Source organism: Tasmannia lanceolata, unplaced genomic scaffold (assembly GCF_043159265.1).
Source record: "Tasmannia lanceolata isolate RefF3 unplaced genomic scaffold, GAP_Taslan_0.1 ptg000019l, whole genome shotgun sequence".
Taxonomy (NCBI): Eukaryota; Viridiplantae; Streptophyta; class Magnoliopsida; order Canellales; family Winteraceae; genus Tasmannia; species Tasmannia lanceolata.
In genome coordinates, this window is record NW_027518696.1 from 2,295,166 (window position 1) to 2,321,678 (window position 26,513).

The window sequence follows — 26,513 nt, forward strand, 5'->3', positions numbered from 1 at the left end:
GAATAAGCTCCATTCAATATGTGCAACAGACAGGCCAGAGCCTCGGACAAAGGATCAAAACAAAACAAGTGTTGGAAAAACCACAGTTTCCAACACTCCTTGTTTTTATTTTTCTTTCTGTCTCTGCCTTTCTCTGTTGCAGGGTTTGCTGACTTGGCCTTTTCCATCCAGCTCCCAAACAGCACAACATGACAACTCCTCCACCAATCCTTTTGTTTGCCTTTCCAGCCCAACCAAAAACTCATCTAAATGATAGAAATAAATGGGAGAAATGATATTTCCACCCCCTTTTCAGCATTTCCAATGGAGGTAGAAAGAATTGCATTTCCACCTGATTTTGTTAAAACAGTTGGAAATGCTGGAAAAGAGGGTGGGAATATTATTTCCCGAGCAGATATAATCTACACCTACATGTGACTATAGAGAAGGCAACAAAAAACCCAGATGAAGAAGAAACTTCTCACCACCTTCCTACTCATATAACTAGCAGACATGATCATTTAAGAGGGGTCGGAACTAATGAGTGAGTAATTCTCACATACCCATTTTGCAGAAACACAAAACAAAATTTTCTTATGCAAGAAAACCATGTCAACTATTTACATCAATGTATGGAAAGCATGCAAGTTGGGTTCCTGATGAACATGCAGAAAATCTGGCTTTTTGCTGCCTAACATGGCCCAGGTGAGCAGAACCTCATCTCTTTCACAAAAATGGGAAAAAAACACTCCTTTCCATATCAAGTCTGAGGAAAGTTAACAGCAAAATCACGTGGCTGTGGGAAGAGAGATTGGAATTGAAAGATTAAAAACCTTCTTTTTTTAATACCTTCAATAATGATGTTCCTGTACGAATAAAATTAAAGCCACTTTCTTGCCTGTCCACATCCAGATAGTAAAATCCTCATAATTTACAGTTGGTAACAGCAAACAACACACATGGGTTGTGACCTTTTGGCTTGGACTTTGAATAAACAGATTTCCGGGAGTGGTTGTAGCAAGCTATAGCTATGTAAATTAGATGTCCATTTCTATATATATTAAAAGAAAATCATAGATCAGAGCTACAGATTGGAGGGTTACGATCATCCAATGGAGATGATTTTATGGGCACAGCCAGTGTATTTTTTTTAAAATACTTGTATGTAGTATGTACCGTGGAAACTGTATAAAAACTCTGTGTATATATAGTCATTTCTCTCTGAGTTACATCTGATAGAAGATTTTAGAAATGCTAGTCCTGTTGGGGCATCTAACACCAGCCCAAAGAAGTTGATTGATTATTCTTTGACTGGAGAATTCAGTAGTACCATTATGGACAAGGATTTGATCTATCACACAAGAAATTCAGAATCAGAAGTGAACTATATCTATCATTTCCAAGATTTGAGATTCCTTTTGTGTATAAATTGAGATGTCACTGCCTGTTTGTTGAATGAGGAGGGTGTCTTTGTTTTTAACTGATGAGTGTCTCTGTTATCAATCAATGAGGTTCTGAAGAGTGAACAGAAGAGTGGAGTAACTGAAACTGAGAATCATGTTGGCTTTCGGCCTTTTCCTTTAATTTTTCAGCCACACTGGATCTGGTCTTTTTACTAGATTTTTTAGATTCTGCCAGTAGGGATTTCTGAACATTGTCCATGTAAAGCAGTTCCAGAGCGACTTGGATCGTAAAGTGGGTTGCTTATGCCAATTTATACCTGTGGTATTCCTTGGAGATTGACAGTCAATCCAGCCCCACTGTTCCATGTGAGAAAACTCTCATTAGTCTCTTTCTCTATTTGCTTTCAGATTGATTTTGAAACTGTACAGTCTGTACACATTGTTGCTTTACAGATTATTTTTGCTTTACTCTAGTGGATATATTTCCTTATATTTATTTTACTTATGTCATATGGGTGATTCTCTAATTAGTGGCTGTGTTGGTATGAGCAACTTGTTTGCATTTCAGATTCAATGTTTAGGTTTGTTGAACCAGAAGCAGAGTCCTTACCTGATGTCGACACCATTTGCAGCAATAATTGGAGGAGGTCTTGGATTGTTGGTGATGGTGATAGGGTTTGTATGGCTTTGCATGTTGCAACGGAAAAGGTTATTGCACAAAAACTCTGAGACGGGTTCTTCGGATCCGTCTGCATTAGGTAGGGAACTAGGAGATGTCATGTAGAATTTTTGCAGGTCTACATATGTAGATGTAATGCTATAATTTCTGTCACAATTTTTTTTTTTTGAAAATTACAGTTGAATGGAATAACGGACATGGATACTTTTCAGTGGCAGGTCCCTCTCAATCTGAATCACAAGGAGTAAGGCAATATACACTAGAAGAGTTGGAGCAAGCAACCAAGAATTTCAGTGAGAGCAATCGTATTGGAGGTGGCACTTTTGGTTTGGTGTACAAGGGCTTGCTTCGTGATGGGACTGTCGTGGCAATCAAAAGACGCAGAGGTCCTCCTAGGCAGGAATTTGTCGAAGAGGTAATATGCAGAACACATTAGTTCATCTTTCAATCATCAATAACTGGCTATATCATCATTTAGTGCTATGGAGTTTTGAGGTGGAAGTTACAGATGTGCTAATTCCATTTCGTGTATAATTCCAGAACTTGTAAATGCTGAAAATTGGTCAAGAAACAATTACAACACTGAAATGTATCTACAGTAATTCCTAATAAGACAAATTCACATTTCACGTTTTATTTTATCTTTACTCCAGAGGAAATCACTAAAGCAAGTACTTTTGAATGTTAATATACAATTTACAGTTTTAAACCATCAATGCAATGGGATGCTAAGAATGATCTCTGCCATTTCTTCTAAGGGAAATGATAAATGCGCCCCTTTTCATCAGTAGGGACACCCAGCAGCAGTGTATCAATGACTGCACAGGGGCTGATGTACTTCACGTCAGAAGGTTTCAACAGATTTGATTGCCATGTACACTGCACTTGGGTGTCCCAAGCGATGAAAAGGGGCGCATTTATCATTTCCCTTCTTCTAATCCTATGTTTTCATTGCACTATCATTATCTATTCTCAATCAACAATAATATTTATGTAATGGGGTGTTGGACTTAATAAAATTTAAATGGGATTCTGAGTACAATCTCTGCCCGTGGATTTTAATCCAGTATCTTGTCTTGATTGACCTTATGTCTCTCTTTCCCCTTCTTGCTTAGATTGTTTTGGCGATGGCCTTTCTTACCTACCAGTGTTCTGAATTGTCACTTTTCTGTTCATCAGGATAATTCCAAAAGAAAAAATAATAATAATACATTTGACCTCCATCGCTAAACTTTCGGTAACGAAGACTATAAACTTAGCAAACCAGATCAGAAAGTCTGTTTTGGAAACAGATCTCTTAGCTGTACCACTAGAATTGATACAAGGGTCTCAAATCATCTAAACAGAGTACAGACGGTCCACTACAAATAAATTATGACTTTGACATAATATTTTATTAATAATGTCATGTATGATAAAATGCTGACATTGATGATTGATCCAATAGAAGCAGCATAATTAGTGTTTTAGTTCCACAAATTTAAAATGTAAAATGCAATTGAACTCATCAAGGGACAAGACATTCTCATATGTGATACAATCGCGGGATATTCCCCAGGCAAGAAACCAGTTAGCAGCTAACAAAATTATCTCATATTTATGATGTGCTTTGTATAGCTTTTCGAAGAAACTAAGAATATCACATTGGAAGCAAGGACAGCTTTTTAGACTGGTCAGTGGATGAGGGTGGAGTCCAGTTATTGTTGGGGTGGAGAGTAGCAGGTAGATATGATAAGTTGGAATTTGGAAAGTGGTGAGAGGTGTGGTTGTAGAGGAAGTCGCAACAGAGTTCTAGAGCATTTTCGAATTTTCTTTGTGAGCTTTGCTGTTGCGACACCATGGTTCCGGGCGCTTCGATGTTTTTCCATCTCATGGCCGGATCTTGCAACAAGTCAGCAGCTTATGGCCTCTTGTGTCCCTTCTCCTAACTTTTGTTGTGTGATCAAGGGGAAATGGTGCATCATTTGCTGAAAATGTTTTCTTTATGGTACAGATTACAAAATATGACAGTACTTGCGTTATTCAACAAGTGTAGGATCTTCCTATTTCTGTTATCAATCAATGGCTATTTAGCAACCCACTGGGTGCAATAACAGATCCAAGTCTCAATGGATCCTAAACCTTGTTGGCTACTGTGTGGATCCTCTCTTGCGGAAGGAACTGTCGTAATCTCGACAAGAGATCTTCAAGAGATCTGGTTCTTTGTACTGTGGCGAAAGGGTGACCACTTTTGCATGCTGTAAGAGTATAGTTTGATGAATCTTCTACTTAGAATTTCCCTGGTTTGGAATCCTGCTGCTTATTGAACATATCAATAGAACTCTCAATGGTTTATCATTGTTCCAGTTCTGTATCTATAGGGATTTCCACTTCTTGGAAACTAGAGGTTTGTGGCTCTAGGCAGGGTGGATTTGGTGTCATTGTCTGTAATGCTTTAAAAGTCCAGGAGAGGGGGGCATTGGTTTGACTGTACCGTACCAGAGGCAGTCTGGCATGTCGTCCTTCTTATTTTACATCTCGTGGCTTAAGGAGTTGCTGGACTGATGATTGAGGGAACTCCCTTGGTGTTATCATAAAGCCCTCTAGAATTTGACGCTTAATCAGATTTTTTACAAGATTTTGGGTATTCTGATGTGACGGGCGATGCCAAGTTAATGCAATACTTTTAGGGAGCCAACTTGCCAACTTGTCAGTGGTATGGCTAGTCAGGATGTGGCACTTCCAAACCACGAATTTACTTGGGATTTGATCCCTTTGTAGAATATCTCGATCGTGTGCTTATAGCTTAGAATTTCTTCCTTTCAATTCTAACTACAAACGTTCTAACTGATCTTGGTCAAATCTAATTTGATGGGCATGCTCTGAATCATAAAATATCAGAAGTGAGATACAGATAGATGCATATTTGTTTGTACACAAAATGAGACTTTGCTGTGGCCAAACAGGTGCATTACCTATCAGAGATTCAGCATCGACATCTGGTTACACTTCTTGGGTATTGCCAGGAAGATGGTTTGCAAATGCTAGTTTTTGAATATTTGCCAAACGGCAGCATATGCAGTCATTTGTATGGTAAGTTTCAGTCTAAGTTCTTGTTTGCATGTACACCCAAATAGCCATTTGGGTGTACATCCAAAAACAATTTTTTTTTTAATGGTGACATCCAAAAACACTCTAAACGAATATTCCCATGTGGAGAATGGATATGCATCTAAAACATTTTATTTATTTTTTGCTTAATAGATACTGGGCAAGACATAGAAACAAATCTAGAATTCAAGCAAAGACTTTCCATTGCCATCGGAGCAGCAAAAGGTAATGCCAACTAAAGCTGATCGGGCCTCCCTAATTCTTATAATGAGAGAAGAAGAGTTATGAGAGAATGGTCCTCAAATAAAGTCGTTGAGGAAGCATAAAACTTATTTTCTCACTAAATGTGCAGGTTTATGCCATTTGCATGGTCTGACACCTACCTTGGTACATAAAGACTTCAAAACTAATAATGTCCTTGTCGATGAAAACTTCATTGCTAAAGTTGCAGATGGAGGGATATTTAAACTGCTAGAAAGAATCGAAGATGCAGGTCCTTCCATTCGAATGGCTGGCAGCAATGTTTTCCAGGACCCCGAGTATCCTTTCTCTCCCCTCTAGTGCCCCAGAAATTTACTCTCTCATTATATTATTTAAAGGAATGATTAATTGCTCATAGCATCATTAAACAATTATATTATGTCTTCCCTGGAAGTTTGTATGACCATATGTTCTTTTTGTTCAGGATTGAAGACTCAGAAATACTATCTGAAGTGAGCGACGTGTACAGCTTTGGGGTGTTTCTTCTAGAGCTTGTAACTGGTCAGGAGGCTTCGCGTTTTAGCTTCTCAGGATCTGGTGAAAGCTTGACACAGTGGGTAATTCAACAATCTTTTTTATTTAATTGCATTGAATGTTTCACATCATATAGTTTCTAACAAAAAAGTAGATTCATCTCCTGTAAGCAATGTGGAGGCACGCACATAAACCTTATAGAAGAGAAATTAAGTGAAAACCAACATGGGGCCAGTTCTTGATCTAATTTTCATGTCCCTCATCCTTTCAATGCTCTTTCCCAAGCTTGAATATGGGATTTGAGAGGTTTCGATCCACACTGTTTACTGCTAAAGATTCCAAAGGAACAAGGCATTCAAGGAGTAGAATATTTTTCCACGCATATATTGAGTTGAAAATAACGCAGATGAATGAGTCTCATGTTATAGGTAAACAGATAATAATACTCAAAAATAAATAACAGAAGCTGTCCGATTATCAAGTTGGCTGTCTTCATTTAGGTTAGCTTCACTACAAGCAACCTCTAGCTTTACATTTATTTGCTTCAGAAATTTATATACAGCAATAATTTTTATATCTATTCTCCTTTCACTGCCACCTTAAATTTTAATGTTTGTGAAGGTGGAATCCCATGGGCGCTCAAATGATCTTGTTGATCGACGACTTGGAGGCAGTTACACTTCTGAGGGAATGAAAGACTTGATTGGGCTGACTATACGGTGCTTGAACTTAACTGGCAAAAGACGACCAAAGATGGATGTCGTTGTGTCAGAGCTTGATCGAATAATCGACAAAGAGAGGACACTAACAACAGTCATGGGGGAGGGTACTTCTACATTTAAACTCGGCAGCCAGCTATTTACTACAGGGTGACAAAAAACCAATCTTTGTTAGTGTTGGTTTGCGTCTTGTTGGACGATGATAAAATTTCCGTCGATACAATCCGGCTGATCAACACAAGCATTTTTCTTGCAATTGGGCACAGAAAAGATCTCATTATTTTTTATTAGTGATTCCAAATGTACATTAGGGTGATTTTTTCAACGACACATAATAGCAATGTTGTTGTCGAGAAATCTTAGATTGAAAATAAGAATATTTAGCCCTGAAATAGGGGGATCCTGCTTGAATCATGGACATTCTGCACATGCTTTTGACATTTGGATTTTGTAATAGGATTAAGTTCAATTAAAAGTATGTTTTTCATAGTTGAGCAAGTTGTTCTATGGACTCTAATCCACTGGTCCTCCAAACAGGCATTTGTTTCTTCCTAGTTGTTTGACCTTTTAATCATTATTAACTTTAAAAAGTTGTATAATTTGTCAATGTCATTTTTGAAAAGTGAACAGCACACATGGAACGTCAAAGGTCAAACCGACAAATTGAGAAACTAGATGCTTCATGAATCATTATTCTGTAAAAATGAATGGGATGGAACCAATGTCAAAATTATGGAAAACAACCTGCGTACATACTTGCATAAAGAATTCAATCATTGATGGTCAATAAATCAAAGGAAATGATAACCACATTCCTTGTCTTTGATAGCGGTGCTCCTCACTTTATTCAAAACCTTTTTGACTGGCTCTTGATCGCTGTTTCAGAATCATAACACCTTTTGACAATGGAGTGCACTAACCATTTTCCTTTCTCAATCAAACTTTATAAGACAAGTCCACAAGATACATATAAAAACAGAATTTGATAGGAGAAGATGCATGTATAATTTAACAGATAGAAGAAAAGCCTCTCATAAACTATTGGAATCCCATAATCCAGAAAGGAAGTAACAAGTAATCCTAATACATCAATATGATCTTTCATTTTCCTGCTTTAATCATAAAATGGCCAGCGTTTTCCAATGCTACATTCCTTTTCCAATTCTCAACTGCTCTAACAACTGTAGCCTTTGCTTCACGTACCTCTGCAGCAGAGAACTTGTGCTCTATGATGCCTAAAGGTCCTGGTTGAAGTACCTTTATTACAGTCTCCATATCTTGCTCCAGCTGCCTGTAAAGCAGTAAAACCGATGCTATCAGATAAAAGATGAAATGCAATTGAGGCTAGTTTGGGTGTGCAATCTATTCAATTTTATTATGGGTGCAATTCATGGTGCAGATCTCCAACAATATAATTACACTGCAAATCGCAAACACAATCCAAATAGATTGCACACCCAAACTAGCCCTTAGAAGAGTAAATGAAACAAAGGAAACGATTGCGAAGAAATAAAAATTATAAATACAACTGATTGAGTTGAAACACTGTTTCAAAACGGGGATGGGGGTCAAAAAGCGGCCAAAGCAAATCCTAGTGGACTCGGCCAAACACGGTTGAGTACTCGGCTGATGCAGTCATAACTCGGAAGTGTCCATTGATTTTGTTGGGCAAAACAAGAATGCGGCCAAGGTAAAAGGCAGTTGATTTGGAGGAGTCCACAATGACGTCAATGAGTTTTGAACCGAGGTTGAAAGACAAGGTCGAATGAATTGAGAATAGCTTAAAACTTATTTCACCTTCATCCAAGAAGTTAACCAGACAAAAAAAGAAAAAAGTATGAAATTGAGAAAGAGATGGGTGATGGTGAGGGCACCTGAACAGCTTGGACAGATGGAAAGGGCTACTGCCAAACCGGGCAAAAGGAATAACCATCTCCACTAAAATCTTCTTGCTTCTCTCAGATGAGAAGCGTTTTGGCCTGAAAAAGGAGGGAGAGAGAGACAGAGAGACCCTAATGACAAATTTTGGTCCCACACGGGGGGACTTAGGATGTATAATCGAGACCAAAGCCGTTGATCTTTAGATCCTTGTGAGACAAAAGCAACGTGGTCCCAGTCGCTTGCACCAATGATAGGGAAATGTTATCAGCACTACTGTATTTTGATGAGGGCACTCCTCACTTTATTAGAAGTACGGAATGGCCTGCACCATAAAATGATCCAAACCGTCCATTAGATGGGCCACAGCCTAAATAGGTTGTGCCCCAAAAATCATTTCCATACGTTGATCTTAACCCTCCGATCTGAATGTTAGAGGGTTGATCCTAACCCTCTATAGATCAGAGGGTTTGGATCAACCTACGAAAATAACTTTTGGGGCACAACCTATTTAGGTTGTGGCCCATCTAATGGACGGTTTGGATCAATTTATGGTGCGGGCCATACCGTACTTTTGATAAAGTGAGGAGTGCCCTCATCAAAATACAGTAGCGCTGATAACATTTCCCTAATGATATTGTCTTTATATACCTAAAGAACCTCACATAAATTATAAAATTTCCACTATTCTAATGGTGAAATAAGTCCAATTTTTATTTTTTTTGTAAAACTATTTCTAATTAGGTTTTATCTTTGGGCAGTGTCACAGTGATAAATCAACCCCATTATATCTTAAATCGACCCTCATATAGGGGAATGCTTAGAGAGAGATATGGGGGTCGATTTATCACTGCCCTCTGAGTTTCTACTCTACCCAACTCTATAATTGAAGTCTCAAAGAGGTGAGAGATTAGAAAGAGTGGATTTTTCTTCCAAAATTATTTTTCTTCCTTTCTTATACGTCAATGCGAAAATCTAATTTAATTGATTTGGTGCTACAAAAAGCCTTTACAAAGTGGGTCTGATTTGTTGGTGGTGGTGTTGTAGTTTTTAACAATGGCCTCCATTCTTTTGCTCTTTCTACTTACAGAATTCTTGATGCAAAAACTTTTAAGCAAGGAATGTCCACGACAAGTTTCTGTAATGAAGCATCTGAGACTGCATGCAAGTCAAAGATCGTAGAACATTAGATCCAACATCAAAGTGAGAGAGGTGGTTGATAGGGTAAAGTATAATATTAGATTCTTCATCAAATTCAAATGCTGCAGGTTATGAAGAAACTTCTCCCTTCAATGATGTTTCAATGATCCAAACCATTCATCTGTGAATCCTTCTGATGATCCATGCCCTCAATTTCTTTCCTTCCCAAAGTTCTAGTCTTCCAATGGAGATTTCCACTAAATTAGGAGGCAAGAAATATTTATTATAAAAATGAATGTACCACAACGTAGTACTTCCTCATAAGACCTCATTACAGTACAATGAGATGCCTTCTATCATATATAATACTTTTTCTTTAAAATTGATCCAGACCAGTCAAATAATAGGCCCCACATTGGAGCTTTAATCTCAATCACTGACCAGCGATGAAAAAGGTAGATAATGATCCACAATTCAATGGCAAAAAAAAGTTTTGATTTGGCAACTAGGATGGCTCAAATCCGTCCTCGGTCCAGATGTTAATGTGTCTAAAACAGTGGGAGGACCAAGTTGAATCCCAGACAGTGGGCCAAATCGTTCAACATAATCCATCATGAAACATGGGCAAGTGAATCTAACATCAATGATAATCACAAAATATAATCCATGTGAAGCCCAGATGGGATTTCTGGACGGTCGTGATCACATCCGAAATTACATCGGCCCTGCCAACATGCCTGATTTAACAAAGCACTGCTTGAACAAATCAGCATTAAGTAATTATAAATGTATATACATTATAGTGTACAGAATTATATACATGAGATAATGGTACATTTTTTTATTTTTTTTGAAAGAATGAGATAATAGTACATTCTAACATTGAGAAGAAAGAAATACCAAGTTAGAATTATACCACATTTAGAACCACTCAGGCATACACCGAGGGTAAAATCCTAACTCTGTGGCAACAGAGGAGAGGGCTTGAAACTCTTTCTGGACTTTTCTCCTCTGATAAAATACTGAGCATGCTAGTGATGTACATTTCACACCACTTTCTAAAATCCAATCGCCACCCCCACAGTGCCTGCATATCTGACAAGTAAAACTCCAAGCAATCAGTGCTATAAGATCAACTTATCTATCAACAGTTTAAGCCTATGAAGCCAAAAAGAGTATTTTTCATAGAAAATCATTAGACAAATTTAATCGTCTGACTTGTTGAACTTTAGACAAGTAAAACAGTTGCACTTTAAAAGCAGCTGTATGGTACATAGGTTTAGATAATATGTTATAAGGAATGATCAGGTGTGAGTCGATCAAACTAACAAAGTGAACATAACATAGAGCAACCTCTACATAGAACTACAAATAGTAGACTCCTAGAGGAAATATCACTCATTCAAAAAGAACATTAAGCCATAGAATCTAAAATTAAGGATAGAGGAAATAAAATAACATACAGCAGTTAGGTCTTCGATGTCTCTCTCCAACTTTGATGTTTTGCCGACCACAGCAGCTGCGACAGCGGGTCCATTCTTGGAGCACTTGTCACATAAATAGGTTGATGCTTGGACCAACTCGCCGCAAAGGGTACAGTGCTTTGAGAGATAATAGTAATCTATTCTAGTTCTGTTGGCCTGTGCTCTCCTAGAGATCCCGTGCTTATAATCATCAATCTGAAATGCAGACCCTGGATTTGATGCTTGAAAATGGCGTTTGGCTAAAGTTGGTCTAACCGGACGAGGCATTTCGGAAAACCATTGATTCAAATCAGCACCAAGAAGTCCAAACAAACGTTGCAGAGCAGGTATTATCTGCTTGTTGATGTAATATAAATCATTTAATCTGTAAGGAGAATTGATCTCTAAAAGGTCCAATGGATCTACAACCATATCAACAAGGCGTGCCCCAGGTTCCCCATGTACTACGACATAAGGTATCCGGTCTCCATAGCGTGGTTCTGCCCTAGGATCAGCTCTCATTGCTTTAGTGGCAACAAGTGCTGCCGGTGGAAGTGAAGAAGCCCTGTATGTACCCAAGCGTACCTCCTTTGAGAACACAAAATCCTGAAGAGATACCCTGCCACACAAAATCCGTGTCCACTGACGCTGCAAATACTCTTTCACCTGCATATAAACAATGCCAACTCCACACATTAGTACTGAATGTGAACTAAATGAGAAAGGATGTGATCCATCACCACATGGAGAAGATCAATTCAAAAATATTATGGTACTAAAAAAATACTATTATTCTTGCCTTAGAAATGTCCTGTCGTTCAAAAAATAGTCTTATTGACTGCTCTAATGTCTTTGCAACGGCCTCACAAGTATCTCTGCGTACTGTCTCAATACCTTTGGCATCAAACGTAGGTTTGTCTTGGTTAGGATTCTCATAGCTATAACCAACATAACGTTTCTTTGTAAGGAGAAAACATGGGTGATACACTTTCTCCATTTTCAACGTCACTGGATTTGGATTCATTGCAGTTACGGCAGATACAATCTCCTGTCCAATTCTGAATGACTCTTCCACTGTGCGTCCTTTAAGGAGGACGAACATGCTGCACAAGTCATTTAAAAAAAGTTTGAACTTTGGGGTTCCTCCAGGGACTACCAGGAAAAAAATGAATAAAACATGCGAGTGAATAAATACCTATCTGTATCCCCATAAATAACTCTAGCATTCCATTTATCGTGAGTGTTTACAACAGAAATTGCCTTTTCGAGCGTTCTGCGGCCACATTGGACAATGCTGTCTGCAAGTTCTGCACAAGGCATGCGACCACTAAAGCCGGCAGCTGTATAGCCATAAGTAACATTCGCTATCAGCTTCAGAGCAAGCTGTCTTGCATTAAATATCTGAAAAAAGAAAATATGCATCAGTCAAATATATACGATTAATGCTGTATATCAAGGAAGAAAGAACTAAAATGGGACAAATACAAATTCTTTTAGATGCCTTAATAAATAAAAATAGGAAAGTATTAAAAAAAGGTTGAAAATCCATCAAATACATTGTAGTATGTCAATGGCATCCCCAATACATTGAAACAATAGATTTTATTTTTTTTGAATGGTACATTGAAACATTAGATGGTCTTAAATAATAGAGAATATGTAGTTCTCTAGGCCTTTTATGTGAGTCAGGATGCCAAATTCTATAGATAAATCATAAATCAATGAAAAGTTGGAGTATGCAGCAATTAAAGTGAAACAATGGAAAATAAGAATTTATCCTTGGTCTTTAACCATCGCTTCACCGAATTTAGATGGAACAAAGAAAACAAAGGCTTTAGATGAGATATTGCCACAGGAACGAACAATTTCTAATAAAATAAAATGGCTCTACAACTCTTGAAGGTCAAGTATGTAAATCTGAGCTTCCTATGCCATACAGAACTCACAAATGTTGTTTGTCCAGTAAGAAGAATGCTATCCATAACCCACTTCGAGTTCTATTGTTGTATGGTCCAAAGATCCTTCTCAAACCTACCTTCCATAAATTATATAATATGCACATGCAGTGATATAGACATCATACACACATTCAAGTGTCCACGATCCATACAATTCAAGAAAGAAAGGTTTGCATTATTCCTAAAAATGCTCATTTCTTAATAAAATACCAAATGCGAACATGAAAAAAAAAATGTAAGTTTCTTATTACATACTCCTAGAACACCTTAGTACTTACATGAAGGAATATAAGTTTAATTTCTTAATAAAATACTAAATGTGAAGAAACCAAAATAGTAGCGATATGAAAGTAAACATGAAAAAAATATAAGTTTCACATGTTAGAATCTGACATCAGATACAATCAAGAACTCCATTCTTATTTAAACTAATTAATCAAGTTTATGCTATTTGTACTATGAAGGTATATTTGGTTTTAGCAAGAATTTCAAAGACAAGCAGTTCATCAGTGTTGGATTGATGGTAAGTTTGTGATTCAGAATTTTTGTAGCGGTTGTAGAGGTGGTGAAGCAGGCAGATTGACAGATGTATCGACGGCAATGGTTGTGGAGTAGGAACAACGGGTAGAGGCAGTGGTTGGGGTGAAGGCATGATGGGTGGTGGCAGTGGTGGTGAGAATATCAGTGGAAGAGTAGGAGTTGGCAAAGGTGAGGAGATAGAATCGGGAGCGGAGGTGGCGATAGGAGCAGACGTGGAGGAGATGAAGGAACCAGGGGCAACAGCAACAGCGGTGGTAGCAAAGGTGAAGTGGAAGCAGTTGGCGCACTGGGAAGTGGAATTATGAGTGCTGGTGGTAGAAGAACGGTTCGTGATGGAGCAACTTTTTTATGCAAAACCTTTCGATTTTAAGAATTTATAAAATACCTACGTCAGTCATGAAAATTTTCTAAAGGATTCATTTGCTGACCCCAACTAGTTTGGGACAAAGGCTTAGTTGAGTTAAGTTGAGATAAAATACCTACGTCAAATATGACTTGCTCAACCCGGTTATAATGCAACCACTCAACGGAAATGATGAAAAGGGTGGAAATATCATTCCATAGATGTGTGTGTGTGTGTGGCAGGCTTCTACAAATATCTTGTGAAACTAATTTCAGTTAAATGAGCGTGTAAAATTCACCCTATGCAAAACTCGTTGTGAAGGCATTAGCTTCTTCATTGCTTGCTTCACCATGATTCTAGTCGAAAGTATTTCCTCCAACAAACGGGGTAGCACACCTTTACGTACCTACATTATACGAAGGAACCAAAATCAATCAATATGAAATAAAATGTAAGATGGGATGTGACACATCAATTATCAATACTATGAACACAAAAATACAAAGATTTGAAACATTGAATACACCCAAAAGAGAAACAGATCAAGACAACACTTCCAAAAGTACACTACTTAGCGTATAATAATTAAAAAAAAAACTACGAGTTCTAAAATTTTGTAATCAAGGTAGCACTAATGCAACAATTTTTTGTCCTAAGATGCAAATTTAACTACTATAAGCTAACAATATGTTCCATGAAATTGAAAGAATAAAACCAATTTATGTGCCTTCGGCTCTGTTCAAGAAAAATCCGTACAATTGACATGTGGTACAAAAAAACTAAGCTCAAAGAAAAAGAACACGAACCTAAATAGCCAACCTAGAATAAGTATGCAATCCCAAAACCAGTTTACTGACCTGAAAAACAATGTTCTCTTGTGTCATAAAAAGTTCTGCCACTACAAGGTCCAACAATAGCCAAGATGCCACTATATGCAATATAGTCTCCTCGACTATCAATGTTTGAAATCTTGGCTCAGAAAAAATTTCGCCTAGAGGAAATCCAAGTCAATTAAGACTATTCAATGACAGACTCAGTTGAGTCAATGAGAATTGAGACACATGAGTCAAAGAGCAGTATTAGTTAACTTGTCTCATAAAAAGTCCTGTCACTACAAGGTCCAACAATGGCCAAGATATCATTATATGCAATATAGTGTCCTCGATTATCACTGATTAAAATCTTGGCTCACAAAAAATTTGCCTGGAGGAAATCCAAGTCAATTAAGACTATTTGATGATAGACTCGGTCGCATAAATCAATGAGCAGTATTAGTTAACTAATATAAATGAATATATAGAAAATGTGTGAGCCCCTTCCCATTATCCAGCTTTTAACCTCACCTTGGCATATGGAAAAATATACATTTCCAAAAATAATGGAGGAAAAGTAATTCCTTACAGCAACATGCAGCATTTTAAAACCACACCATAATCTCTCCAAAAGGCTTCCATAATAAAGAACAAGTTAGCCACCAACATACAAGATAGGGGTTTTCTATGATCATCCTTGAAAAGCTATTATAAGGTGTACAGAAAGCATCCACAATAGATTTGACTTCCTCAACTCAACTCAACTAAGCCTTTGTCCCAAACTAGTTGGGCTCGGCAGATTTGATTTCCTCCCATTATTATTTTTATAACAATTTATTCTTTATCAAGACTATTAACATGTACTATAAACAAAACACAAAGGAAGAGATAGTAAATTGGCTATGATTACTTAATCATCAACACTGACGACAGTATTCAGTACTTCCCAACCTTCAGCTGATCTAATCATGTGAAGATAATAACCAACTGAAAGTGGAAATGACAAAACAAAAAAAGAAAAACCCGACAGAAAGGAATACCTTGGAAGGCACATACATAACACCATTAGGTGTAAGCAGTATTTGATCTTTTATATCAATCAAAAGCTGTGGATCGAGTGAAAATTGAGAGACACCAAGCGTATTTTCTTTTGATGGCAGGACTTTCCCGAGGCATGTACAAAAGCAGAGGTTGTATGCAATTATCATTGATGGATAAAGGGACTGAAAATCTAAAACAACAACTGGATCAGCAAAAAATCCAGATTCTGGCTCCATCACAAGGGGTAGACACTCCATTGCTGGTTGTGCAAATACCTGGTGAGGAAATGTTGACTCAAAACTTAGTACTTCCAAACATCAATTACTGAATCAAATTTACAATAGAAGTAATGCAGACTGTCAAGATGAAATATATCTGTGTGTGTGTGTGTGTGTGTGTGTGTGTGTGTGACAGAATCTATTCACAATATAAAGGAGTGGATACTTTTGAGACTTAAACATACAACGGACAACTTGCAACTCAGTAAAGCAGAGAAATAGTGAAATAGAAGCACAAGCAGCTAGTATTTTGAAACTATTACCTGCTTTACTAAATCAGTAGTTCATGGTTCATAAATATGTATTCTTTGTCAAAAGGAAAAAGACAAAATGACCATCCGTCCATCTCAATCAGTAAAAGAAAGAAAATGTTAGAAACAATATCCAAGATTTTCATCAAATGTGAGCCAACCTGAAAATTTTGCAGAAATTAGGGTAAATCAACGTTTTCTATCATGTGTATCAAGACAAATAGAGCCCTTCGTGCTAGTGAATATCCTACTAGCTCATAGGGAGAGCTAAGCTTCAAACTAAAATAACTAGAAGTTATGGTGTAAGCAAATAGTTCTACTAAGAAAGTGCTGTATAGGAAATGAAGAAGTGAGAAGAAGCATGTAAAGAACGTATGGAATGGATGTGAAAGTGGCTAAACTTCACTAGGGAAACAAAAATACATCCTCCAATATTATGAAGGTGGGGATTATTATCTGATCCTGAAAATTTGTTGGCCAGAAGGTGTTGTGAATCACTGTTTAAAAACCCCTCAAATTCTTGTCCAATTTCAAGTTTTTAAAAACTAGCCTGAATATCAACCACTCACAGACTTCCACCATGTTCCAATATATTAAAGGGTCTTCAACCAGCAGATCGTCCTTTTCACCATGTCTTTTACTCAGAACAGCTGGTGTTGAAAATAGCCTAATTGCCAATGTAGGGTATTTTGGTCATTTGACCACATTTGCTTAGAAGGATTTGACCACAATTTTATATGTCATTGAAAACACCATTTTCATAAGAGTTCTGCTAGGGAGGCACCATTGAAAACACCATTCACTTCAGCTGCTCCATTGAAGGGCTCAAAATCTTAAAACCTCTGATAATTGTCAGGCTTGGTTTGCTATGGCCTATGAGAGATTTAGTAGCAAACAGTGCCACCTAAATAAGAAAGGAAAATCTAAGTCATTTTCTCCCAGCGGGATTTGGAGAACATCAGCAACAGGATTAAAACTCTCACGAGAACTTTTCAAATGAGGATTCTCTTATTTGAACATCTTTCGTCATGCTTCAAGCTGTCCTGCAATGACATATTAAATAGTACACTTTTATTCAGGGCATTGTTTTTCTAAATGCCTGATCTTTTAGATTTTTTTGGGTAATCCGATTACTTGAATTTCCTTCAAGCTCCTCAGCAATCAGATTCCAGTTTTGAGGACCATATTGAGAAAGAACGGGCATACAAATCGACATTCACAAATTCTAGGACACAAATACGGATACGGATGTATCATACATGATACAAGACAGAGGATAAAATATCATAAAACCAAGCTAGATTCAACTTAGAACATGGAAGTAACAGTAAATTTAAAATAGCATGCATAAGACTATGTTCAAAATTATAACTACAAATATGTGACACTAATAAGTAAAAACCATGAAGTATCCAAGTATTTGAGTACGAGTATTGATAATCATCTTGAACATGATATGTTGGGCTTACACAAGTATTCAAGTTTTTTTTTTTTTTTTGATTGGCACAAGTATTCAAGTATGATAGAGATCAGCTAGCAAATATGTCCACCTAAGCCTTACCAAGAAATCATCATCTATTCATAACGTGCAAGTTGGGAATGATTGATATATATTCCCCATCTTGACGAGAGTGTTAGTGGTTACATGTACCATGTATAAGTGGCTATAGTAGTAATTAGGTATTAAATCGTACCATACTCAATTTCTTAATGGCATTAATTTAAACATAGATAAAGTTAATAATATAGTAAAACTCCATGATTGCGAGTGTGACTCATTCCACTCCAAAAATCTATTACTTTTCTTCCTTCACTTCAACAGCGATTATGTTCTATTAAGTGATACATGGAGCTCACAATAAACACATCAATAACAATTGGAAATAACAATGTCCTTTCGCCCAAGCGACGTGGCTTTCACCTTGCCAACAGATGTGTCTTGTGCTACCTTCATGAAGAGAATATTGACCATTTATTTCTGCATTGTCCTTTCGCCCACAGAATATGGTGCGGTATATTCAGGATCTTTGGCGTTAAATGGGTGATGGAAAATCGAATATTTCCGGTTATCGTTCATTAGTGGCATCTTCAACGGTTGCCTCGGTAAATTCTTGTGGTCGGCGGTACCTTTTGCGATTTTGTTGCACATTTGGGCCAAACGCAATTCGAGAATTTTCCGTGGACTGGAAAAATCCTGGCACTACATCCTTTTAGATGTAAAACTTTCAATCATTGTATGGGCTCGTAGAAAGGGAGTGATTCCTTACTCTGCCGGAACTATCCTGAGACAGTACGGAACGGTATCGCGTGAGAAGAAGAGGATAACTCAGATCACTCCGCGATGGGAGCCACCGTCTGAGGGATGGTTGAAGCTGAATTTCGATGGCAGCTCCCTTGGAAACCCGGGTAGGGCGGGTATTGGTGGGATTCTTAGCAATTGTGAGGGGCAAACCATTATGACGCGAATGAGGCCGAGGCAAAATCTCTATTGGCGGGCCTACAATGGTACTCGAAAAATAGACTCGGACCGTTGATAATCGAAGGGGACTCATCTAATGTCGTTGGCTGGGCGAGAGGTGTAGGGGGTGGTCCTTGACGAATACGTACAATTCTTGATGAAATTCGGGATCTTATCAGAATCATCAACCCCTCCCTTCGGCATCATAGGAGGACGGCCAACTCCGTTGCGGACGAGTTGGTAAAAGAGGGCGTCTATTTATCAGACTTGAGATTAATCTTTACGCCTGAATCTGGCTGTTAGGGTCAATTCTCTGGGTGTTTTGTATTTTTGGGAACATCTTGTCCCCATTGTACGGCGTTTTTCGTTATCAATAAAAGTAACCTTTCAAAAAAAAAGAAAAACAATTGGAAATAACATGTCAAAAATTGATTAGCCAAAGTATAAAGCATTAAACATAAACATGAGTCTATGACCCAACAATAGAAAACATACATATGGGCATAAGAGAAATAAACAGAAAAATGAGATAAGCAGGAAACCTGCTGGTTCCCTGGAGAAATGGCGATATAATTTTGTGTGTGAGCCAATCTCAAAAACATAGATTCAACACGATATTGCGAACCGCGAGAGAGAACCGAAAAGAAGTCAATGCCAAACACACGAGCAAGTTCAGATGTTCGATTGACCTGCAAAATTAAAATAAGTAAGGCATGAAATAAAGGCACAAACTTCTACAGTTGAACTATTGAATTTCTAATACCATATGCTAGGCTTATCATGCTTATGCAAAGGCGGTAACCAAATTTTAGACAGAATTAATAATGAAGTAGTCCGCCAAGAACACTTTTGAATGTTAAAACACAGGGTACAATCCATTATAGCTTCCAACAATACAAACATATCCATACATCTACATAACCACATCTATATGTCTCTAGATATGTATGTATGGCTAATAGGGGCATACGAGCATGCATTTAAAGATAATACTCTTTTTTGCTAGTACTCATTCTTAAGGGGAACATTAATCATTTTAGTATCTTTAAAAAATAATACTTTTTTTGCTAGTACTCATTCTTAAGGGGAATATTAATCATTTTAGTATGTATTATTCTGGTCTATTTAAATGAATGCATGTAATTTCATGAGGTTATCAGTAACTACAATTTCAGAAGGGGTGAAAAGTATTCTGATTGATCCTATTCCTCTCATATGTTCTTCTATATACTATCACCATTTTCCATAACTGAAAGGGAGGAGTGTTGACAATGTATTTTTGTGCACACATACACACCCAAGTCTCTAGTAGCCGAGAAGGGTTCCCTTCAGGCGGCTCCATGATGATTTCATCTCTAGTAGGATTTCCTTCAGGCGGCGGCTCCATGGTGGCTAGTCGGTGTTCGAAATCACGTCTGCCAGCAGAATCGTCTCCTTCGACGAACGGTTGTTCCAGTTCGGTGATGGATCATTCAAAGACGAAGTCCTGGGCCGCATTGAGAAGCATCGGAGACCGACAGAGGTCAGAATCCAGCGGAATTCTATCAGAGCTATGAGAGGACTGAGATGACGAATGGGGTAAGAGAAAGGTGAGAGAGGGAAAGAGAGGAGGAAGAAGAAACAAAGGAAAGAAAGAAGAGAGAAACCAAAAGAAAGCGTTCCAGCTCAGTGATGGATCATTCATAGACGAAGTTCTGGGCCACATTGAGAAGCATCGGAGACCGATAGAGGTCAGAATCCAGAGGAATTCTATCAGGGCTTTGAGAGGACAGAGATGACAATGGGGTAAGAGAAAGCTAGGTGAGGGAGGGAAAGAGAGGAGGAAGAAGAAACAAAGGAAAGAAAGAAGAGAGAAACCAAAAGAAAGGGTTTCCATCCAAGGGTTCCTAGTGCATAAATCTATCCAACTATCCATCCAACCTCTCAATTGAAATACACGGATGATACTGTCAATTTTCATGGTGAAAGTATGGGCAAAATTCTTCACGAGAATTCTCAAATGGTGGTGGTTGTCATGCTTAGGGCATACTTGACTAAAAGCATATATATATATATATATATATATATATATATATATATATATATATATATATATATAGTTGAGAAAAACTCTGAAACCAAATATTTCACAACTCTGGCAACAGTAAAATCACTAGTGAACATGCTTCCTGTTTTTCATTGTGCAACAGTGCAAACTGCAAAGCCTTGATCTATCTCTAGTACGCAACTAAGTATTAAAACTTAACATTTATGAGGAACACAGAATAATCACACAGATGCCAAACAAGAGAGCTAAATAAAAATTACATGAAAAAAGGTCCAACCAACAGACCATATCAAGTTGATTCATTATCTCAAGATTGAGCTTTGCCCTCTCCACAACATGTTCAATACATCGAAATCTTGCTTGTCCAGCACCACTGGAAAACCATTGTCTCAATATTCTGCAGGGAATTGATGGAAGTTTTCGCCTTAAAATTGCTTCAGAGACGGCTTCAACACTGTACATATTAAGCTTAATTTCAGATCGCATGAGTCGCCAAATATTAAGAACAATTCTTCCACCAACATGAACACCACTGGCATGAGTGCGGCCCCATTCATCCTCAATTATCACATCGTCAAGAACAACAGAATTAGCCATTGCAGATTCTGGAAGTCGATTATCTGGAATTTTTGTTTCAGGATTTTCAGAATCACTAACTGCAACTTTGGGTTCAGAAGTTGGTGTCCGAGATATGATCTTTAGTAATCTTATACCAAGATGCGAGGCCCTTTCTGCTAAAAACCCAAGGGAACCACCCTGAATTTCCCAACCCATGAAAATATCTGGATCAAATGAGCAAATAATATTCACAAAATGGTCAAACATTTGTTCTTCTCCAGATGCTGTAACCACCTTGCAGCCAGATACTCCATCAAGATTTCTGGAGAAAATTAGATCGTGAGAAGATACAGTGAAAATTTTCTTCCATATGAAGTACATCATTGTTTATGAAGTCTAGCAAGTTGGTTTATGAAGATGATTGGAGAGAACATGCATAAAGAGAATACACAAAATTAAAAAGATATGAGGGGAGATACGGATGATGAACATGCAAAGGGAGACAGATGCATTAGCTGAGAATAAAATTTCAGCACTTACAATCTCCTGGGGGGATGAAAGCCATTGCCTCCAAAGGGATTAAAGCATCAATGGAAGGTTAGTTAGATGCCAGTAATGACGTTAGAAGTTCTTCTTCACAGAAGTAAAGCATAAACTATAGGAGATATAGCAAAAGACTAATTGGTTAGTAAAATTGTCTTAAAAATACTTAGGGTGAGAGGCCATCAATTACAATCCTAAGTAGCATAGGTGTGTAATGGTCGATTACCAGGTGGGCCCAAGCAAGGACTGAATTCAGAGGTTATAAATATCGGGATTTGACCAGGAAGTGGGACAACAGCCTTTGGGCTGGATTCATAAAAAGGAAAGGGTGGCGTCTAGGTGGAAATCACTGGGGAACCATATCAAACTTAATTTTGATGGTTGTTCCCAAGCAACCAGGGTCAGCCAGAGTGGGTGGTGTCTTTAGGGATGAGAATGGTATGGTATGGTGCTGTTTTCTTTCTTGGCCAATTGGTGAATCCAATTCAAATGGGGGAGAAATAAGGGCACTTCTAACCAGCATTAGGATTATAAGAGCCGATTTAGTATCCCACTCATCAATGAAGAATATTTGTCGCATGCTACCTCATGGGCTGAGGGGAGGAGCTCGGATCCATGGTGTCTTGTTTTTTTCTTTTTTCTTGTATATATATGGAAAAGTGTTGCTACTCGGTCTTGTAGCTAAGCTTATCTACTCGGTCGGGTTAAATACAGTGGGGGCCCACATTGTTTGGGTGATCCAAACCATTCATTTGAAAGCCCCTTACCTAGATAGGGTGTCCACAAAAAATCAGACCCATAGGATGATCCTAACCCATCAGTGGAGGGAAAAATGGGCAGATTTGTGGACACACAAACTGTGTCTGTCCAGTTTTTCCCATTTTTCCCTCCACTGTTAGATGGGTTCCTATGGATCTGATTTTTTGTGGACTCCCTATCTAGGTAAGGGGCTTTCAAATGAATGGTTTGGATCACCCAAACAATGTAGGCCCCCACTGTATTTAACCCGAGTAGCATCACTTTTCCTATATATATATATATATATATATATATATATATATATATATATATATATCATGCTCAGAAAAACTGCATGTATTCGACTGTAAGTCAATATATGAATATATATGAAAGGAAGCACAACCTTCACGTAATAATCTAATCAGGAAACCATTGGGAATTGTTAAAGTATAGAAGACAAATAACGCCTTTCTCCAACAGCTTAAGCTTTTGGAGAAGTTGGTAAGTTAACACGGTATCAGAGCCAAAGGTCTCGAATTCAAATCTCCCGGATAGCAAAAATCCACATGCAATGATTAGCCCAAAGTGGGACCACATGTGCCACGTGTTTGCCAAGTGGGCCACACGTGCAGGGGAGTGTTAAAGTATAAAGATAAATAACGGCTTTCTCCAACAGCTTAAGCTTTTGGAGAAGTTGGTATGTTAACAAGAATGAAAGCAAAAGTCAAATTGCAGAAACAATACGAAGTATAACATAAAAAACAGTAGAGTTCAATACGGATGAAAATGTAAAGATCCAGCAGACCTGTGTTGTGATTCACTATCATTAATCCGCAAAATCACAAGAATTTCAAGAACTGGATTGACATCCTCCTGAATTGCAAGAGCTATAACGTTGATGGCATCAAACCTAGGGTCAGGTCGGAGATCTCCTCGTGACTCCGCCAGAACCTGTTACCCAAAGCTGCATGAGTTACATAGAATTCATAAACATATTAATCTAGAAAACAGGAAAGCAGAGTAAATGCAAATTGCAAATTTAATCTTAATTACATGAAATACTCCAGTGAATAATTTTAGAAGTCACTAAATGAAGGACAACCACAAGTGGCACATTAATCGATGAAAAGACAATAGGGTTTAAAAAATGAACCAGATTATTCTCATACCTCTATACTCAGCAACGTTAGATGTTGGGCAGCACCCACACTCGCAGGATCACGAAAACCAGTTTGGCTGGGAGGGCTTAGCTTCAATACTGGATCTGGTCCTGAAATCTGAGATAAATCTTGCCACTTTTCAGTGCATTTTTTGTCTTTCACATGAATTCCTTTCTTTTGGGGTTCAGTTTTCACCCTGTTAGTATGAGTCTGAGTAAACTCAATCTGCTGGGCTCCACTTTTGTCTTGACCAACAGCATTTGGAGAAGGTAAAAAATTAGATTCAGGCAAAGTCCCATCAGAGCCACCCCTTAGAAAAGCTTGGGGATTTATTAGTTTATTCGAAGAAATGGCATGTATATCTTGGAGATCAGATAACCTTTTTCCAGAAGTGGAAACCTTATCATCCTTCGTTGTACCTCCCATAACATCATTACTCTTTGGAGAAGAAGACTCCATAAAAACAGCATGGAGCTTCTCTCTCGAGGCACCTAATATTATATGAGTCAAAAATCAAATTATAAAAGTAAATACATTACAAATAACAGAAATTTCTCATACACCATGCATACCTGTAGCAACATTCGTTGTATTTTGATGTGCTAGTTGCAAAAGCCAATGACGAACACGGTCCGAACTTGGTGGTGAAAACGCAGGAGTCAGTAAGTATAAAAAAGAACCATCATTTTGATGGTGAATTGGAACACCCAGTACACTTTCTTGAAGAGAATTTGGAATTTCATTATTTGTGTAAGATTTGTTACAAACTTCATGGCCTTCATGGGAGTTGCTCATGAAAAATGGGAGAAGGTCATCCACAACACCCCCTTCCACTGAAAAAAAAAGTAAAATAAAATGTATTAGCAACATAAAAAACCTCAAAATAGGGAATATAATTAAAAAACATACACTTTTATTTTTAAATAAATAAGATAAAGATAAAGATTTGTATTTAGTAATAATAAAAAAACACAGGGCCAATGATCTGTAGAACATAGAATACAAAAGAGCCTCAGCTTGTTTACCCAGAGCCAGAACAAAAGCATAACATATCAGTGAAGGAAGAAGCTTACAAGTGCAGTGAATTCAAATAAATAAACCCATGAAAATAAGACAGGCACATGGGAAATCATTAGAATATTTTTTTCATTAAAAGAGGAGAGATTCCTGAGTAGTGAGAACTACTGAAAAAATAAACCTAAAACAACACATTTCAATAATATATCTACCTTATGTGTGCATCAAGAGATAAATAAAGAAGCCACAATGAGCAATGTAAAGAAATTTAAAAAAAGAAAAAGAAAGAAAAAACAAGAAACACATTCAGCAAGAACAGAAACCAACACCTTGCTTCCTTATAGGTAAATTAACACACACCCAATTATGTGTAACAGGGTGGAAGCTTAAAAGGATTGATGAGAGAAAGAAAACACTACACAGTAGAGAAAATTTTCAATCGGATGGAGAATCCAGCCTACATATTCGATACCTACAACATGTATCTGCATCCAGGAGTAGAGCAACTAAGTTGGCTTTCTTCACATTTCTCAATTACCTTCAGCACGGACATATCTTCTTCCGGGAGTAGGGCCAACTAAGTTGATTTTCCTCACATCTCTCAATTTAGAGTTTGAAAGCCAGTGAAGATGTTCTGTGATAATAAGACAACAATCAATATTGCTAGCAAGGGTTATCTGGATGGGAAGGAAATAATACATCTACAAAGGGGTAGCCAAGAATTATTAATGATTGAGCCAGCAAGTCTTCTCCTTGTTAATCCAATGGGTCAGTGTCCTTCCAGAATTCAAAAGCATTGAAAACAAACTCTCTAAGGAGATCTTGGGACGTCATTTGACTTAACAAGACAGATCTTGAAAGCAAACTCTCTAACAAGATCATGGAGGGGACTGGCTTAATGTAATATGTTGGATAAGGTCAGGAACATTAGGCTGCACGAATGTGATGGAAGAGATTTTTGAACAAGTTTAAGGGGGCATTCCATCATTGATTCATTATCCATCTTCTTTGGAGGTCAGCAAATAGTGAGGGAGATAGGCTTGCTAGAGCTAGTGTGGACAGAATAGCGATGGAGCTGTTTGATTTTCTTCTGCCTTGACATTTTTTGTTTCTCTCTTCCTGTTTCTTTTTGTTTGAAAATTAACAAAATTTTATTGATAAAAAATGGGGACAAGATGTCCCAGTACAGAGTCCAAATCAGTAATACGGCACATATAGCCTACATCTGATCCAACGAATTACAATAATTTACAATTGTTTCCGTAGCATATACCCCATCTTTAGCCAGTGCATCCGCCAAAGAGTTTGCCGTTCTTCTCCGGTGAACAAGCTGGGGATGGATACGGAGAACCAGATGCCGAATCTCATCGAGAATATGGTTCAGCCTCCACGGCGAACCAGAGTTTGCCGTTCTCTTCCTGTTTCTTGTTTGGCTTGTATCGGACCACCTCAATCTTTTTTACTAATAAAATCGTTGTCATTCAAAAAACAAAAAAAAAAAGGCAACCTGTCACCAGTTCCAAAGCTAAACTTAATCGATTTAATTTTTCTTTCAAATCTATGCTGCATGAGTTTGGCTAATGCAGCGAGTGTCTAACAATAGCCAGATATTAAAACTGCATCTTACTTTATCCAAGTCATCAAAGTGCTCAATAATAAAATGGCTGCAGCTTGTCTACT

General features: G+C 37.8%; 3 protein-coding genes across 7 annotated transcripts in view; 1 reads left to right on the forward strand and 2 right to left on the reverse strand.

Moving 5' to 3' along the window:
• The first annotated feature begins 965 nt into the window (after positions 1-965).
• Positions 966-7,094, forward strand: LOC143853071 (putative serine/threonine-protein kinase At1g01540). Of its 3 annotated transcripts, none has more exons than XM_077362794.1 (8): positions 966-1,748; positions 1,951-2,140; positions 2,274-2,476; positions 5,007-5,133; positions 5,305-5,376; positions 5,504-5,690; positions 5,837-5,965; positions 6,508-6,716. In XM_077362794.1, the coding sequence occupies exons 1-8, from the start codon at positions 1,686-1,688 to the stop codon at positions 6,578-6,580; spliced, it is 1,044 nt and encodes a 347-aa protein (XP_077218909.1). In that variant the 5' UTR covers positions 966-1,685; the 3' UTR covers positions 6,581-6,716. The 3 variants fall into 3 exon arrangements, with proteins under 3 accessions (XP_077218909.1, XP_077218907.1, XP_077218908.1); XM_077362792.1 differs by having other exon boundaries at positions 970-1,748; positions 5,837-5,969; positions 6,508-7,094; XM_077362793.1 differs by having other exon boundaries at positions 971-1,748; positions 2,015-2,140; positions 5,837-5,969; positions 6,508-7,094.
• Positions 7,095-7,516: 422 nt separating this feature from the next.
• Positions 7,517-8,635, reverse strand: LOC143853109 (zinc metalloproteinase aureolysin). Its single transcript, XM_077362834.1, has 2 exons — positions 8,480-8,635; positions 7,517-7,896 (listed from the first exon to the last, which is right to left on the reverse strand). The coding sequence occupies exons 1-2, from the start codon at positions 8,536-8,538 to the stop codon at positions 7,707-7,709; spliced, it is 249 nt and encodes an 82-aa protein (XP_077218949.1). The 5' UTR covers positions 8,539-8,635; the 3' UTR covers positions 7,517-7,706.
• A 1,742-nt stretch (positions 8,636-10,377) lies between these two features.
• The window catches only part of REV3 (recovery protein 3), a 29,226-nt gene continuing 13,090 nt past the window's right edge, over positions 10,378-26,513 (reverse strand). For all 3 annotated transcript variants that reach the window (XM_077361572.1, XM_077361571.1, XM_077361573.1), the window contains 11 exons: positions 24,389-24,649; positions 23,826-24,307; positions 23,462-23,607; positions 21,100-21,694; positions 19,310-19,456; positions 15,780-16,055; positions 14,226-14,333; positions 12,282-12,487; positions 11,886-12,189; positions 11,087-11,752; positions 10,378-10,718 (listed from right to left, as the gene is read on the reverse strand). In XM_077361572.1, the coding sequence (XP_077217687.1) occupies positions 10,545-10,718; positions 11,087-11,752; positions 11,886-12,189; positions 12,282-12,487; positions 14,226-14,333; positions 15,780-16,055; positions 19,310-19,456; positions 21,100-21,694; positions 23,462-23,607; positions 23,826-24,307; positions 24,389-24,649 (3,365 nt within the window). In that variant the 3' untranslated portion in view covers positions 10,378-10,544. The remainder of the gene's footprint in view (positions 10,719-11,086; positions 11,753-11,885; positions 12,190-12,281; positions 12,488-14,225; positions 14,334-15,779; positions 16,056-19,309; positions 19,457-21,099; positions 21,695-23,461; positions 23,608-23,825; positions 24,308-24,388; positions 24,650-26,513) is intronic.